At 41.7% G+C, this 18,155-nt stretch overlaps 1 protein-coding gene across 1 annotated transcript in view; it reads right to left on the bottom strand.

Moving 5' to 3' along the window:
- The window catches only part of SLC25A26 (solute carrier family 25 member 26), a 131,907-nt gene that overhangs the window by 106,509 nt on the left and 7,243 nt on the right, over positions 1–18,155 (bottom strand). The window contains exons 2-3 of the mRNA XM_050957538.1: positions 17,651–17,807; positions 15,496–15,605 (exon numbers count right to left, since the gene is read on the bottom strand). Of these exons, the coding sequence (XP_050813495.1) occupies positions 15,496–15,605; positions 17,651–17,807 (267 nt within the window). The remainder of the gene's footprint in view (positions 1–15,495; positions 15,606–17,650; positions 17,808–18,155) is intronic.

Below are 18,155 nucleotides of genomic sequence, written 5' to 3'. Positions count from 1 at the left end.
CAGACCTGAACTAAAGCAGAAGAGTTCTACTGGTTTAAGGAAACTGATTTTAAAAATTAAGACTGTGAAAACCTACTCAAATCGGTCAACCCTAACTTAAATTAGTACTTCACGAGCATGAGCTAAACCAATTTAAGTGAGGGTTAAACCAGTTTGAGTGTCTGTACATTAGGGGTTTGCACTCTTAATTATGATGATTTCAAATGAATTTCATTATGCCAGCGCAATTTTTCTAATATAGCTAAGCGCTGAGACCCAGAAGTCCCTCCTTACTCATTTGAATGGAGAAAAAAAAATGCATCTCTGATTGCATCTGAATGTGGTATCACCATCAGAAAGCTTGGCAATCACTTCCAGGAAAGAGGGGGCGAAAAGAGGACCCATTATTTGTAATGTAGAAAAGCCAACAAAAAAGTGAGTTTAACTTCAAATCCCTTTTCAAACAGAGGAGCAAAAAAAATATTTTGTTTTATGCACTTTGCATTAGATCTGCTCACAACTTTGCAGACAAACTTCTTTCTAACTCAGACTCTTACACGCTGCTCAAAACAGGTTAATATTTCTAGTAAATGACAGATTCTGATCACCTCAGTTACTATCTAAGATGCTCCCTTTAATAGATTGAATACTTTTTTTTAATTTCAAATGTGAGGTTGATTAATAACATCAGTTAGCATATGTTATTAAGATACTGTGATTATCATTCTAGCTGGAAATTCCTCTTCTGATCCCTTCAGTTTACTAATTAAAATTATATCCTCGACACTAGAACCTTCTTCTCATTTAATTTATTACCTATGATTTTAACCAACAGCATCAGTTCATGGATTTCCTCTAGGCACTGAAGAGAAAAAATAAAATCAACTGAAGTGAGATATACGGATCCCCTCTACGGACAGGTTTTTCTCTCTGAGCCTGCCTGAAATTTAACATTGCAGTATGTGACAGACCGCTCTATAGCCCTCACTGTATTGTGTTACTAAGAAACAGATTAAAAAATTGGCTCTTCAGGACTTGTTCCAATTCCTCCTCCAGTTTATAATGATAAATTGGCTTGTTTGTTCATGTAACACATGGAAGGAAGACTGTAATCTCCCAAAATATCACTTTTTCTTCCCATAAACTCCAACCATGGCTCTTGGCTAGGAAAAAAAAATTCAGCGAAGAGGAGAGGCAAGAACAGGATTTGCATCTGATTCCTTAGACATTTATATGCCTTATTGAGACATTCAAATAAAGTTCAAAGTCACCCATCTCCTCTGCGCATCACGCAGAGGGGAAGACTCTATGTACACTAGCCAGTGGGTTATGTGCTTCCCCTGAATACGGAGAGCTCATCCTGAGTATCAAAGCCCCACAGCAGTTCAATCCCAGATAAACCCCCACTTGTGTTATGGCCACCATCTTGGCAGATATCAGGGATTGAAAACGAGAGTCCCTCTGCCTTAAGCTAAAGAGCCACTTCCCATAGCTGGGGCTGTGACAGACATCCCCTGTGGATCAGGCATAGAGAGGGAGCTGTTCACACTCATGGGGGTGGGAGGGTAGGGAGTGTCACACTAGCATTCTTTAATCCATCGATCCTTATGCACTTTACAAGTGTGGATGTGAATCATAATCTCCCTTTTAATGGTGTAGAGCAAGTTGCCCCAGGGGATTACATGAGGAGCCAGTGCCAGAGCTGACAGCACCACCCAGGACAGGTTTCTGCTTTAAAGCTCAGCTTGGAAAGTCTGGAGGTTCTGCTTTGATAATGAACATGAAAAGTGCACTAAGCTTATCCCCACCACAGATACAACCTTTCGCTGCTGCGAGATGCAGCCACATTCAGACTACAGGCCTGACCCAAAGCCCCCTGCAGACAATGGGAGCCTGGATGTTGACCACAATGGACTTTAGATGAGTCCTTTCAAAGAGGATAAGAAAGCCAGGATCTCTTTCCTGCTTTTTCTTTCGATACTGATGCAAAAGCGATTTCATTAAATTAGCTGCAGCTCCCCTAAACACGGAAAGAAGAGAGAGATCCCACACAGCGAGGTACTTGGGATCTCAACTCTCCATGGGGTTTTAGAAGTGGAATGTTCCGTGGGTTTTAAAGTTCAGAGCAATAATGTGCATGAAATGCAACAGCCTGCTGCCCCTCAGGGAAGGCAGCACCAATGCTTCCAAGTTCCCTCCTTACCATCTTTAAGGAGTCTCTGGCTGGAATTTCCAAAATGGTTTTGTCAAGTGCCTGACTGGCCACTAAAGGAAAGAGTGACCCAGCAACTCCCTAACCTGTCACGCCAAAGCATCCCACGCTCCTGCCTCCAGGCCACAACTAGGGCTTCTAGATTCTACAACAATACAAATAAATAATAATAATAATAATAATAAGTGAAAGAATACAAGTTCAGATGAAGCAGGTGCCAAGCTACAAAACCAAGATGGTAGCTTTGCCATTTTAAAGGCATACATTGAATAGATTCACCAACGGATGGAACTCAAAAATGGAGCTGAAGAATAGAAAGAGGGCACGTGTGTGTATAAGAAGGCATACAAGAGACACTGTGGGTGGCTGGTTAGGTGGCTGACAGTTCCTAATTTGCTGTTTCAGCCTTTAATTGTATGATGAATTTGTTGGCAGTGTCTCTGGATTTCTGACTCCATTCATCTTTATTTACATGCAATTTCTGGCTGCAGCTTTAATTTGAATTTCCTTCTTATCTAGCTATACTTCTTCTCTGTCTTCTCCACTAGGTCATAATGGCAGCAATTTCATCTTCTCAGCAGCCTTTACGCCACTGCTCAATTACACTCCTGTATGAGCGCTTGGCAAAATACTACCACATTTGTAGATCAGAGCTAACCTAGATTAAATTATGAATATTTCAAAACCCACCATGATTAATTCAAGAGACAATGCACATTTCAACAGTGACAAGCACTGCTTCTCTTGCCAGCCTCAGCAAGTCCCGCTGCTAACTACTTAAATTATTTTATACTCAATCTAAACGTTGTGTGTGTGTGTAAACATGTGTGTGCACGACTGGGCTCTAACACTATCATCAACACTCTGGGAATTGTCATAAAATTAAAGGGACATGGTCAATTTTAAATGACTGGAACAAATTTCTTTAACCTGTGTTACTAAAACCTTAGAATATTAATATAGAAAAAATCCCAACCCTTATTTGATAATGCTGTGTACTTTTCCAATTCCTCATGACAAACAATGAAGTTAGTTTCACATACATCCATAATCAATTTCATTTTCATTTTAAATTAAGCTCTTGGATAGGCTGACCAGACAGCAAGCGTGAGAAATCGGGACGGGGTTGGGGGTAACAGGAGCCTATATAAGAAAAAGCCCCAAGTATCAGGACTGTCCCTGTAAAATCAGGACAGCTGGTCACCCTACCCTTGAAACCAGGGTCTGTTACTGACTTTATGCAAAGACAGTGCCTAGCAGGGTGGGGCCCTGGGTGTTTGGCTGTGTAGAGCTACCCTTAAGAGCTATATAATCATCTCAGGGTTGCAGATACTGCAGCGGAATGTTTGTTTAAAATCAATGGTTTCAACTGAAATCCAAAGTATTATGCAAACTTTTCTATTGGTTTTAAGATTAGCAAAAAACCATCTTGTACCCAAGTCAGACCATGGTGCTTTAAAAAAAAAAAAAAAAAAAAAAGAGAGAGAGAGAGAGAGACTTGGAATATAAGGGCCAAAAATGAAGGGAACAAGCCACTTTCCTTCACACCTATTTAATTACAAGGGGAAATTTCAAAAGCATTCATTATTGGCCTATGTACACTCCAACTGAGGTCAACGGTCCACACAAATTACACAGGTGTGAATTCACCTAATCCTCCCCTGAAAACTTTAAAGATCTGGTCTGCACTGTGCTAATTGTGTGTTGCCTTGTCTCCAATCCCTGTAGAGTTATATTTTTACATGTAGATGACTCACTCAAGCTGGCTCAATAAAGGTGCACTCAGAAAGTGCTTCAGAGACTGTAGGTCTAATATACGTACTGTCCTGTTGGATCAGCAGAGAGTAGTGTCAGATCATCACACTACTTTAACCAAAAAAGGGAACTGAGTTAAATGCCATGTAATTGCCACCAGAGGATGGAGCTGAAATCTCTTTGTTGCAGTTCTTTGTTTAAGGGCATGAGAAGATTAGAGGTTAATTAGCCATCTTGATCCCAGAAGGAAAGTAAACTTTGGGGCCATTTCAGTCCATGAGAGTTCAACATCCCTCTAGTTTTGGATTTGGAAGGAATCCAAAACTCAAGAGTGCAGCTCTATTAAAAGTGTGGGTTTTAAATGAAGCTACGTAAACCCCTGACCTCAGAAGGAGCAGTCTGACACCCTCACCCCCAAAGGAGCTTGGGGGGACACAATTCTGACTTCCCCTCTTCCGTAGCAGCCCATGTTCCACTCTCAATTTGGAAGAAGTGTGATGGTCTTGGCTTTCAGAGAGCAGCCACTGAGCTAGCTCCCACTCTTTGCTCTTCATGGGAAAGCAACAGGTCTTGTTCCTCGTCACCCTCCTCCCTTCTTAACAGTCCCTATCTTCTAGCGAGGTCAGGCAGCCCATTCTATCCTGCAGCAGCACCACAGACACTAGCCAGACCTGCCGCTGGTGATCTTTTAATGCTTTGGGGAGGACACGTCTTGTAGTGTTATTTACTCCTTCTCATAACACAAGAACTAGGGATCACCAAATGAAATTAACAGGCAGCAGGTTTAAAACAAAAGGAAGTATTTCATCACACAATGCACAGTCAACCTGTTGAACTCTTTGCCAGAGGATGTTGTGAAGGCCAAGACTATAACAGCGTTCAAAAAAGAACTAGATAAGTTCATAGAGGATAGGCCCCTCAATGGCTATTAGCCAGGATAGGCAGGGATGGTGTCCCTAGCCTCTGTTTGCCAGAAGCTGGGAATGGGCAACAGGGGATGGATCACTTGATGATTACCTGTTCTGTTCATTCCCTCTGGGGCACCTGACATTGGCCACTGTTGGAAGACAGGATACTGGGCTAGACAGTCCATTGGTCTGACCCAGTGTGGCCGTTCTCATAGCTCCCTGGAAGTCTACATGAGGATAAGTGTGGCCCACTGAATTCTGCAGGGATCTAGCTTCAGAGCACTGAAAGACAAAGTGCACCAGCAAGACTGAAAAACCCTCTTGATCTTACCGCAGAAGAGGCCAGGAGAGCTCTTTCACACAAATCCTCTCGCAAAATGGGGGAGCAAGTTATTGGCTAGATTCTGAAAATGGGAACAGAAAGAGAAAGAAGCAAAGCTACCACAGACTAAAACAAAGATGCAAAAGGGACAAAGAGACAAGATCAGGCCTGATGTTTGCCAATAAGAACTTACAAGAGTGTTTCACTGACCATCCCACAAAACTCAGGTTTGTAACCATAACAATATCTAAATATTACATGGAAAAGATTATTTGTTAGCTAGCTTCCCCAGCAAAAGAGCCAAATGACTTTTTTCTCACCTCTGTGGAAAAGTCAGCAGGGTGTAAAATTCACCATGTTGAATCCAGGCACATTGGCTCTTAGAAAGGAAACACTGTCAGTCAAACTGGGATAAACTTACTTTCAGACCATAAAATGAAGTCTGCAGCAAGTTAGGTGTTTTGGGGGGGTGGGAGGTGGAAGGGTGTTTGTACTCTTACCCAACTCTCTTTTAATTACTGCATATGTCACCATTATAAACCTGACAAAAAGACTGGGCTAATCAATCCATCAAATTAAGTTTCATAATAAACACAGTGTGACTGTTTAAAATGGACACTGTCCATTTTAAAATAGTGTTCCCTGGTCACATTACTGACACTACCTTAGATGGATTAAAAGTGAAATAATTTTAAAACATCTGGTTTTCCTTTCCACCACTTATGATTTCATGTTTTCCAAGCACTTTTGGCAGCCCTTGGTAAAGACATATGACGACTAAACATGTGGGACAATGTCAAGGCAGACGATGGAAGAAGAATTCAGATCCCTGGATACAATAAAAATGTTTGCTACCTTTGGATGAACTGGGTAGTGGTGACAACAGGAAGGCTTTGTGGCTATTTCCGTATACTACTGCAGCAACGCTTTCTTCTCTGGGATGATGATGTGGTGTACTACATGTCTTTCCCCTTGTGTTTTGTCTGTCATTTGTAAGTGATTTCGTGAAAGTTACGTACGCCCCGTATCAGTATTCAGAAGCCCCTCTCAAGTGAGATTCAATTGTGGAAAAAATATAATATACCTTAATTATATAAAATGTGTCTAATGTCAGATTTTATTTGCCTCTTTTTTTGTCACTGATGTGCTTAACTCCCTCAGTTCCTAGAATCAAAAAGAAAAATGAATACACTGTTCAGGGATGTGTTTACATTTTGGTTCTGCACATCACTCAGGATAACTGGTCTGTTTCTAGTCTGGTTTGTTGCACAGCTGTGTTTGCTTAGGATGCAAATATTACAGGGGAATGTTTTAGTTTTAAAAACCAACAAGGATAACAAGCCATCAAACATTAATATTTGTTCTACATTTTGTGTCATAATTTTAGGGAACATGTTCTGCCTTTGACTACTCCTTCCCTCTCCTCATCTTATTTTCACATCTAGTAGCCTGGCATATGAATAAGATTAACATTCATTCACCTAGTGGTCTCAAAGCCTTTTGCTAACACTAACACACTCTTTTGTAGGTAAGTCTCCACATTATAAAAGCAGTTTTTTATATCAAAGCAATTATTTTAAGTGTGCAAGGGGAAAGGAGGGGGAGGAAAGATGCCTGAAACAAAAAAAAACTACTCGCAAAATAATAGCCATTCTCTGTAGTTATAAATTGATTGAAACTTAATGACTAATCAATAAAACTATAATTACAACTTTCACTCTTATGCTTGCAATCTGGAATACAGTAAAATCGATCAAATAAAATTTGATATGAGACAACAGTGAGAGAAGCTCAATTTGTGCCATTTTTATTAGGTGGCCTGCTGTACCAAATCTCCTAATCCCTACCTCAATTATTTTACGGCTCCGTTTTTCCATCACAGTAAGAGAAAAATGCCTGTGGAAAGCAGAAGCTTATTAGCTCAGAAGTGCTTCTTTCAACACTATAGCTGTCACATGATACAAGGCTGTTATTTAAAAAATAAAAAAAAGCATGAAAGATGCCTTGGTTGTGAATATGCTTGTTGTTGTTGTAGGGTTGTGGGAACCAAGCATACTACAGAGTGAAACAGGCACCCATCTTATCTAAACTATACCGTGGTTCAGTTTACCTGGCTGAAAATAGAGATAATTTTCCTGTCTGTCACATGGTGTGATGCTCAGTGCTTGCACAGCACTTTCGGATCTTTAATCAAAAGAGGCTCTAAAATTGCAAAGTATCACCTGCATCTGCCTTCCTTTTGACTACAGTTGATTAAATTTTCCAGTCAGGTTTTTCTTTTGGGATCCGCACAGACAATTAAGTGTGCTTTTGTTTTCAAGCTGTAAGGCTTTCCTCTAACTTTTCCCTCTGGTTAGCATGGCTGACATGGGTATCGTACATCATGAGGTTGCACTCTGCCTCATTTTATTCTGGAACAGAACGTTTTATAGCTCAGAAACTTGGAGGCTTCTTTCATTTGTATGTGATGGTCCATGAATCAGCTAACAGGCAACCAGTAGTTGAGCTACAGATTGCAGTGATCGGGGAGTGAGTGCCTTTTAAGGATTCCCAAAGGGTTTTGTGGGCTACCTATGGAAACTGATTCCTTGCAATGCCTGTGCTTAGAATTTCTGAGCTGACAGCACAGAGACTGGCATTAAGATAAAAAAGAATCTGCCTGAGGAAGTTACACAGCAGCTCTGTAAAGCAGACAGCCTTAAATTGGCTCCCCTCCATCTCTTCCTTCACTTGCACCGCCAAAGCGATTGTGAGACCATCGCAACATGCTGCCACTGTCAATGAGGTTAGTTTCACAGACCCCCTAAATCACATCCAGTCAAGACAGTTCGGTTTCTAAGGTTTAAAAAAATGCCCTGCTGCCAACAATTAAAGCCTCAGGGTCAAAACAAATGCAAAGAGGCAGGTCCGCTGGTTAACCCCATTACAAGTACGTTCCACAGGCAGACTGTAGGTTGCGTAACGAACTACTTTCTTGGGTATCTCCGATTGACTTAAAGCTGCAGTCAATCTCAGGCTTAATCGGCAAACCCCCAGTGACGCAGTCAGGAGGGCAAGGCTGTTTTGTGTTACCTAGACAATCATTCCCCACCCGCATAGGGCAGGCTGCCCAGTAAGATCCCGTTTTCTAATGTGTTTGTCCCATTCTACCAGCCCGACTAGGTGTTCTGCTCTGGTTAACACAGAGCATTACATTACTGTCCCAATGAAGCCCTGCCCCCTTCCTACTCTTAGCTTTGGAGTAGAAAGGTGTGAGTGGTCACCTACAGCATTTACAGACATGCAAGCCAAGGTCTAGATCAGACAGGCGGTCAAAGCCTTGGGACTAGCTTAATCCCTGACCACTTTAAGGACAGTTCTTTTCCAACCCCTACAGCATGTTACAAGCTGGTTAGGCATCTCACAAGTAGTTTTTGGCCTCCTCTAAATTAACAGGAGCTGGCCACCGCCAGAAGCAAGGTCAGTACTTGATAGAGCTATGGCAAGAGTGGCCAAAGTGTGGATCAGAAGCTGCATGCGGCTCTTTTATAGTTAAAGTGCAGCTCACAGAGCCCCCAATTCCCCTGCCATTCTCCACCTACCAGACTTGGGTGGGGGGAGACACTTGGGACTTCTGCCTTGCAGGGTGGTGCGGTAGGGGCTTTTGTCCAGTGGGGGGGGAGGGTCTCGGGGCTACAGCAGGAGTGGGGCAGAAGTCCTGAGCCCCGGCAGTTGCACCCCAGCTCTCGAGATTCTGAAGATTGTCATATTTGGCTCAGAGGATCACCCCTGATCTATGGGTTTGTCTGGCAACAGGCAAACCTATCACACTAATAATATGATGTGTTGGCAATGAAATGAATCTCATGACCTTGGCAACATAGTAGAATATAAAGGAACAGCACGAGGGACCCCTGACATTTCACCTGGGAGTGAAGAACTATTTCTTTTCCCTTCCCAGGTCGAAGGGTATGTCAGTATAATCAGAGGAAATGCTAAGATAATCAGAACTTAATTATACTCAGCATTTGTATAGCACATTTCAACAGTAGACCTCAAAGTGCTTTACGAAGTGTCATCACCCCCACTTTACACATGGGGAAACTGAGGCACAAGTAGATGAACTGACTTGCCCAAGATCACCCAGTAGGCTAATCTCAGAAGTAAAAGCAGAAGCGAGAAAAGTCTGAGTCCCAGTCCAGAGCTGTATCCACTAAGCACACTGCCTCTCCTAAGACACTATTTTACTATAGACTGCGGAATTTAACGGGCTGCGACAGGATATGTCCAGATAAACAAGTTAGCAGCCATGAAAGCCAGCAAAAAAAAAAAATAACCCAGATATTTGTCTTTCAAGATTATTTATTTCAACATGATACCCAAAAGCCTCAGTGAGAAGCAGGGCTCAAAGATGCCGTGTAAACACAGATAAGGCAAGGTCATATCATTTAACAGGATATTTGCTTAGAAGGCACTGTTGAACAGCAGATCGGGATTTAAAAGTGATTAGACATTTTAATGTCCTGGACAGAAGCAGCAACGCTTCCAAAAGAAAGGAGAGGGGAGAGTAACGTCAACAGAAAAAAGGCACTGCCTACACTCCATGTCTGCTGTATTATCAGAATTAAAACAGACAGTGAGGGAGTATTGCACCAGTACTTGTGGCCAATAAAGCAAAAGCACTACAGGGGACTAGCAAATTTTGTAACTCCAAGCAAATCAGAGTTGTCAAAGGTGCTCATTAGCTTGATCTCTGAAAATTGAGCCAAAGCACCAGATTTTACCCAAAAGTATTTGCCATGAAACAATTAATACTGTATGTGCTAATACAGTACACAGTTTTGGACCAAGTTACTCCAGGTTTAGATAAGTGTATTTGAATTGTGACATCTGTCCAAGTCCTTAGGAAAAGAATACCAGAGTATCCGTAAATGCACAAAAGAAGTTCCATAAAGCTCCCTACAAATACTTACAGCTATGAGAAGAATCAGGCAGGGAAGCATTTTCAGTAGCTGAAAATCATGCATCATTTCATATATGAAGTTAAACAGCTGTCAGTGCCCTACCCTGTCATGTCACTCTGTATTTTCTTGTACATCTGCTGGGGCAGCTGATTTATAAATGCAAGAAAGTCTTTTCTTCAATGTGACAAACTACCTTTCGGGGAAGTTGTTGCCTGAATATGAATCCACAGACCACAGAAGCCAGGCGGGGGAGAGCACGACTTTGCTACTGGCTCTTACCAACCCAAAATAGATTGGTTTTAAACAACTCTATCAACACGAATTTATAAAACCATCATCATCATGCAGTCATAAAACCTTTTGAAATGGAAACCTTTTCATGACTAAGCCACACTGAACTTCAATTCTGCAAAAGAAGAAAAAGGCAAGCCCCAAAGCCAACATGATGCGGAGGTGTAGTCATTGTGGATCTGGAACGATGCAGATTTCCTGTGTCCTGCTAAGCTGCAAGCCAAAAAAAAAAAAAAAAGGCAAAGCAAAGGTTAACCAATGTGCTTCACTTACATCCACTTCACTGATGTAGATCCTGGAATGACCAGCACCTAAACTAGGCTTAGCAGCATGTAATCAAAGAATGCTTTAAACATAACTAAAGAGACAAGGTGGGTGAGGTAATATCTTTTATTGGACCAACTTCTGTTGGTGAGAGAGACAAGCTTTTGAGCTTACACAGAGCCACATACTGCCACACCCAGAAACACCAACAAGCTTTTCCCTAGCAATGGCCCTGGACTTGAGCATGCACGAAAGCCAGAAGAGGTCTGTCCCTCTAGCAGCATTCAGGGAAAGGAGTGCAATTTAACATTCACACTTAGACAAGAGTCTGGACGTTCAGTCAGGGAGAGTTCTCTGATGCACAAAAGGCTCACTGAGGTGCAGGCATGGTGTCACGCCCTTAGCCTGCCTACAACCCAAGCTTGAACCATCAGCAGCACAACAACAAAAAACAATCTAAACTTGCCTTAATGAAAGTTGAGAGTGACACGCTTGGAAGGGCCAGTAGGGGAAGACGCACATCTTTTAATAATACCACTCAGCTCTTATATAGCAGGTCAGTACCATCAGCCCCATTTTACAAACGAGGAAACTGAGGCTCAGGGAGGTGACGTGACTTGCCCAAGATCACCCAGCAGACCAATGGCCAAGCCAGGAATAGACTCCAGATCTCCAGCATCCTACTCCAGTGATCTACACACTAGGCCACGCTGCCTTCCACAGTAGGCTTGCGGGACTGAAGACCAGCAGGACTTTAGCTGGGATACTGCTTCTCTTCTTAAACAGTTGACATGAAATCAAATGATTTAAAAAGTAGGACTAAATCCATTTTCTTGGAACAGCCTGTGCCAGACAAGGAAGGCCACAATCTAATACACCGAGCCACTCTCATTCTGCAGCTCCAAATTAAGTGCCAATACTCAATCAGTGCGCACACACATAGCTGTGAGCCATCTGGAAAATAAGGGCATGTCTTTGGATCAAGTCCTAAAATAGCTAGCTGGCTGCTACCACGACAGTCCCTACGTGCCATATTTCAGGGCAAGTTTGGTAGAAAAAGGAAGCGTTAAAAACACAAGCTGCAGCCGCCAACACACTAGTGATGAGCATCAGACTGCTCATTGCAAAGGAGAGCTAAAGTTAGCTTCAATGTACAGTTAAAAGTTTATATACAAACACTGAGGGGGGCAAAAGTTCAGACAGACTTCCTCTCCTTCCACATGAGATCACTTGCTTCTAAGGGTACATCTGCACTGAAAAGAAGTAAATACGGCCATACTGGGTCAGTCTAAAGGTCCATCTAGCCCAGGATCTTGTCTTCCAACAGTGGCCAATGCCAGGTTCCCCAGAGGGAATGAGCAGAACAGGTAATCATAGATTCATAAGTTCTAGGACTGGAAGGGACCTCGAGAGGTTATCGAGTCCAGTCCCCTGCCCTCATAGCAGGACCAAATACTGTCTGGACCATCCCTGATAGACATTTATCTAACCTACTCTTAAATGTCTCCAGAGATGAAGATTCTACAACCTCCCTCAGCAATTTATCCCAGTGTTTAACCACCCTGACAATTAGGAACTTTTCCTAAAGTCCAATCTAAACCTCCCCTGCTGCACTTTAAGCCCATTGCTTCTTGTTCTATCCTTAGAGCTAAGGTGAACAAGTTTTCTCCCTCCTCCTTATGACACCCTTTTAGATGGATGGATCAAGTGATCCATCCCGTCACCCATTCCCAGCCTCTGGCAAACAAAGGCTAGGGACACCATCCCTGCCCATTCTGGCTAATAGCCATTGGTGGAACTATCCTCCATGAATTTATCTAGCTCTTTTTTTAATCCTGTGATAGTCTTGGCCTTCACAACATCCTCTGGCAAGGAGTTCCACAGGCTGACTGTGTGTTGTGTGAAGAAATACTTCTTTTGTTTTAAGCCTGCTTCCTATTAATTTCATTTGGTGACCTCTAGTTCTTGTGTTATGAGAAGTAAATAACACTTCCTTATTTACTTTCTCCACACCAGTCGTGATTTTATAGACCTCTATCATATCCCCCCTTAATCGTCTCTTTTCCAAGCTGAAAAGTTCCAGTCTTATTAATCTCTCTTCATATGGGAGCTGTTCCATACCCCCTCATCATGTTTGCTGCCCTTTTCTGAACCTTTTCCAATTCCAATATATCTTTTTGGAGTTGGGGCAACCACATCTGCAGGCACTATTCAAGATGTGGGCATACGATGGATTTATATAGAGACAATATGATATTTTCTGTCTTCTTATCTATCCCTTTCTTAATGATTCCCAACATTCTGTTGGCTTTTTTGATGGCCGCTGCACATTGAATAGATGTTTTCAGAGAACTATCCACAGTGACTCCAAGATCTCTTTCTTGAGTAATAGCAGCTAAATTAGGCCCCATCATTTTTTATGTATAGTAGGGATTATGTTTTCCAATGTGCATCACCTGCATTAGAGAGTCTCAGAAAATGGGTCAATTGACTCAGGCTTGTACTATGGGTCAATGTAGATTTTCATGCTCAAGCTCTGAGACCCTCCCACCTCACTGAGTTTCAGAACTAGGGCTCTACACTGCTAATTTTACCCGCTGTGGCAGGGGGAGGGATGCAGCACAGATGTACCCTCAGAGAGAAAGGTGGGGGGTATGAAAATAGCATAGCTGAATGAGTCAGTTAATATAATTGATACAGTGACTTTTCAAGTACATTCAGGTCTGAAAACTCTGTAATGCAAGAAATCTAATCTAACAAGGTTTAGATTGTTTATATTTTCCAATACTAAGAGCATTACCCTCCATTTTACGATTTTTAAATTGTTTTTCCCCTAATAAAAATGTCATATAATGAAAAATAGTGAGAAATATATTTTTACCACTTTGGTCTCATTTACATACTTAAAACTACACATCTACCAGAAAATGTCTCCAGGGTAAAAGTTACCATAGCTACTGAATAAGGACAGCTTTACACAACCATCCAAAAATGGACATATTAAAAAAAAAAGAATTTGAACACCACAGTGATCTCAGACTAGATTTTTCTTTGATCCCTTTTTTTCAAGTGGCTGAATTGCAAAACTTTCGATTTCTGAGAGAGAACATTCTACTTTGTGGTAACTAAAATGTAAGACGAGTTTCTGTGGTAGCCATATTAGTCTGTATCAGAAAAAAAAAAAAGAGGAGTTAGCCCACGAAAGCTTATGCCAAATGAATCTGCTAGTCTCTAAGGTGCCACAAGGACTCCTTGTTTTTTTTAAAATGTAAGACATACCCCAGGGCATGTACAGCCTACCATAGTGGCCAGTACTATTTCAGTTTCCCTGTACTCCCATCTTTTTGTGCATCCATCTGTCGTCTTTTGTCTTATACTTAGAGTGTAAGCTCTTTGGGGCAGGAAATGTCTTTTGTTCTGCATTTGTACAGCACCTAGCACAATGGGGCTCCTAGGAGCTATGATAACAAGTGAACTAATGAAAAGTATCAGACCATATCACAACATAACTTCTCCAGTGAGAGACAGGGTAACTAGATACGCATGTAGTTTATAGCACTGGAAAGAAGAGCCATCAGCTTTCAGTGTGTGTCTTGAGTTTCTCCTGGATAGGAATAATTCTTCAGTGACCATTCGGTTTTCCCCTTTTCTTGAGAATATAGAGAACAAGCATGTCTCCCCAGTGACCTACAGAAATCTTTGCCATTTATCCAACGAATTCAGAAATCTTTCATTATAGACAGCTGAAATAAGTCATTTTATTGTCACAGGCATGAACATTTTCACAAGATTTTTTTTTTTAATGAAACAGTTTAGAAAACATCACTGAAGTGAGTAAATCAGAGCTGAAATAATGCAAGGAGATTATGACTGGGGTTCTCACACAGGGTGACCAGACAGCAAGGATGAAAAAACAGGATGGGGGTGGGGGGGGGGGTAATTGGCACCCATATAAGACAAAGCCCCAAATACCAGGACTGTATCTATAAAATTGGAACACCTGGTCACCCTATTCTCACAGGAGCCCATGGGAGGGGAGTTAGGAGACCAAATGCCATTGAAAGTCAATGGACACCTAGCTCCATTAAGGTCCATTGAAATCCCAGCCTAAACACATTCACTCATTAGAATCGTCCCCCAGGTATTTAACAATTAGCCTACTGCAGCAGGTGGTATTTCGGTATTGGACATGCAATACACAAGGGACCAATCTTGCACTGTGATTTTTAAACTTTTTCCCAACTACATGGCTACGTAGTTCTAGTGGCGTCATGTTTGGTAACACTATGTTCCTGGCAGTAACAATCTGGAAGCACAAGGTAGCAAAATCTCATTCCGGGGGCAAGTAAGTGATAGAAAGGTCTTCTGAATAATACCCAACTCGACCCATCTCTGATGACACTGTATTATCAAAGCTTCCACCAACTGGTGGACCTGGAACTGGTGGGGCATGGGTAGAACAGCAAGTCCCCACTGCCATGCCACAGGAGGTGACACCTCCGAAATAATGGTCCTGTGGATTTTTCATGAATCAAAGGACAACTGTACCTTCCCATCACTAACTTGCCCATGGAATGAGATTTTGCAACATTATGCTTTCAGACTGTTACTCAATGTCAATACTTCATTTAAAACAAAACAAACCCCAGAAGTTTCTAGAGAACATGTTGGTATTTTGCATTCAATGCTTTGTAAAGACCAGGCTTGTTAAACCTGCTGCTCAACAGTCAACAAGTAAAAGGTTCCCACTAAAATTCAGTTCTCATAAGACTTCCCAGCAAGAAGAGAATGGACTGTGCAGTAGACAGAGCTGTTACTTACTACTTCTCCAAAGGAGGCAGCCACCATGTGTGTTACTGGACTCATATACGGAGGGGAGACAGTATGCAACAAACATTTCACATATTCATAGGTGACAAAAAAGGCAGCAGCTGAAATTTTAAAAAAAAGTTCAGTCATAAAACCATCCCTATAGTTGCATTTGCAGATTGCTGTTATAATCCAGACAAACCTAGTTTACGGTTATAATCCAGAAAATAGTCAAATTCCCCAAAACAGTACTACCCTTCTTACCAACATAGTTCCATGGTCAATACTCTTTCATTCATGGTCAAAACTCCCTTTGACTTCAATGGGCCCAGGGCTTTGATCCATATTTACAATTACAGTATTTGAAAAGCAAAAATGCTAAATAGTATCTCTGACTGATTGGAAATCATGTCTTAACTTTTTTTTTGTCCTAGAATACTGTGAGTAGGGGCTGTACTTTATTGTACGATGGTCAATTGATATTATAAATCAGCTCCTTTAAGGAAACAACTGCTTCAGTAACATTACTAACATTTAAATCTGACAGCAGCATCTTCCCAGCTAGAATCCGCCTCCTATTTTACAGTTTAGCTCCAGCAGCAACAGCAATTCATTTGAGAGAAACGAAATGAAATCCTCCTGAGAACTTGAAACATTCATTACACTGTAATCCAATGGGCAAGGAATAGTTTTATTTTGTAATAGACCTAATCTCACAGCACAGAAAACCAATCCAAGTGTACCAATGTACTATTAGAGAAAGGAAGAAGAGCAAACCAGGCACTGAAGTAGCAACAGTTATTTTGTACTAACAGGTGTCTTGCATTTGCTACCAAGCACATTAAGGGTTACTTGTATTCTACAAGATAATTTAAGTTTTTGGTTTTACACTGCAGCAAGAGATAAATCTCAGCTCAGATGTTAGAGATGCAAATCCTGAAAAAAGCTGACATCTCTCACGGGGGAACAGATTTTAATTGTGCAAAAGGACTGCATGTATTGCCTTCTGCAGTTAATCAAAAGATGCTTATCACCTCAAAAGGAGATAACGAAAGCAGAAAAGATAAAGACCAGAAATTTTTATATCATCTTTTGAAGGACATCGAACATTTGAAGGTGTCAGTGGATCGGTCTATGAACTTAACATTTACAAACGTGACAGCCTAGCTGGACTTCATTCTGCAAAGAGGAAGAGAGCAAACAGATCTCAGGAACTGCAAACATTTTTCTTCAGACACTAGAACTATTTTCTTTTATTTCTGAAAGACAGTGCCAATTTCAAAAGGCCTCCTCAAAGCTTCCCTCAGTTTCTAAATAACTTATAATTATTTATTTCTCTCCCCAGAAAAAAAAAAAGAAAACATTTCCTGCTAGAATTTGGCTCATAAAGACCAGAGGAAAGCACATGCATGTATACAAGGCACCCTTGGAGCATTCATATTCATGATCACTGCAGTCAGACATGGCCAGGATTTAAAGGCAAGAGTCTCCAGGACAGGGACTTGTGCCTTCTTTTATATTTGGACAATGCTTAGCACATTGTAGGTGCTGCTGGAAACAGGAAGGAAGTGGCAAGACAGAGATGGAAGGGGAGAGGAACAGCTTCCACAATGTAAAGCCAAAAATTGGATCTTTAAGTGCAGAGCTGATGAAAAGAATAGCATTGAGGCTTCCAGAAGAGTCACCATGATGGTGCATAACAGATCTGCATTGTGAAACAGGAAGTAGTACCACCAATAGTTAGCATATGCAGATTTACAAAATGGGAAAGAGAAACAACATATATGGTGGGAGGGGGGATTTATCTTTTGGAACCCTACATTACATAACTTTGCACCAGTGTGATTACATCGATTTAGTTACACTAGCGCAATCCACTAATATTGGCACACTGCACTAGTGCAAAATGGGGTATGCAATGGTGTGATTTTCTCAGGTACAGTGCAATGCAGCAAGTCTACAATAGGGGTCATCAATACAATGGTGCACACAGAGCCCAACCCAGCTGGACCCCCGCACCCACACAAAACCTCATAACTTCACCAGGGGGTCCTATGTGCAGCTGCTAGCAGGATCGGAGCCTGGCAGAGAAAGGACAGACTTGACTATGCCATCCCCCTAGAGGAAGACCAGAGGGTACCACAAGCACAATCCACCCAGTTTTTACCATTCGGAAAGGATCCTACAGCAGCAGAAGGAACACCAGCGTAGATGCCGCGAAAGCCACCAGCCTTCTTAAATCCTTGGGGACTCTGCAGTCGAGTTTTTATGGTATCCAGAGGGAATAATATCAAGTCAACGCACATACCAGCTATTCCACCAGCCTTCAAGATAAACAGGAGTAAAGCAAATTAACATCAACATCTTGCCTACACACATGCTACTATGAGACTTGCCTAAAGGACATTATTGAATCTAGCCACTTGCAGCAAGCTAGTGGTTCAGTCATTCATCGGCAGATTTCTCCAGTAATTACTTTTAACTATAAGTGACCATGTGTAGGTTGATGTCAAGGACCTTAGATACACAGTGCAACATTTTAACCATTCTTTCATTTTGCCTCATTGTTTTGGGTTGAATGAAGGAAGCAAAGCAGCTCCAACAACTCTGTGCCAGGCAAAAAAGCCCTAAGATAATGGCACACACCAGTTAGCAACATGACACAGCACAGT

The sequence above is a fragment of the Gopherus flavomarginatus genome, chromosome 6 (genome assembly GCF_025201925.1).
Source record: "Gopherus flavomarginatus isolate rGopFla2 chromosome 6, rGopFla2.mat.asm, whole genome shotgun sequence".
Classification (NCBI taxonomy): Eukaryota; Metazoa; Chordata; order Testudines; family Testudinidae; genus Gopherus; species Gopherus flavomarginatus.
The sequence above is the reverse complement of the archived record's forward strand: the minus strand, read 5'-3'. Positions and strand labels throughout refer to the sequence as shown.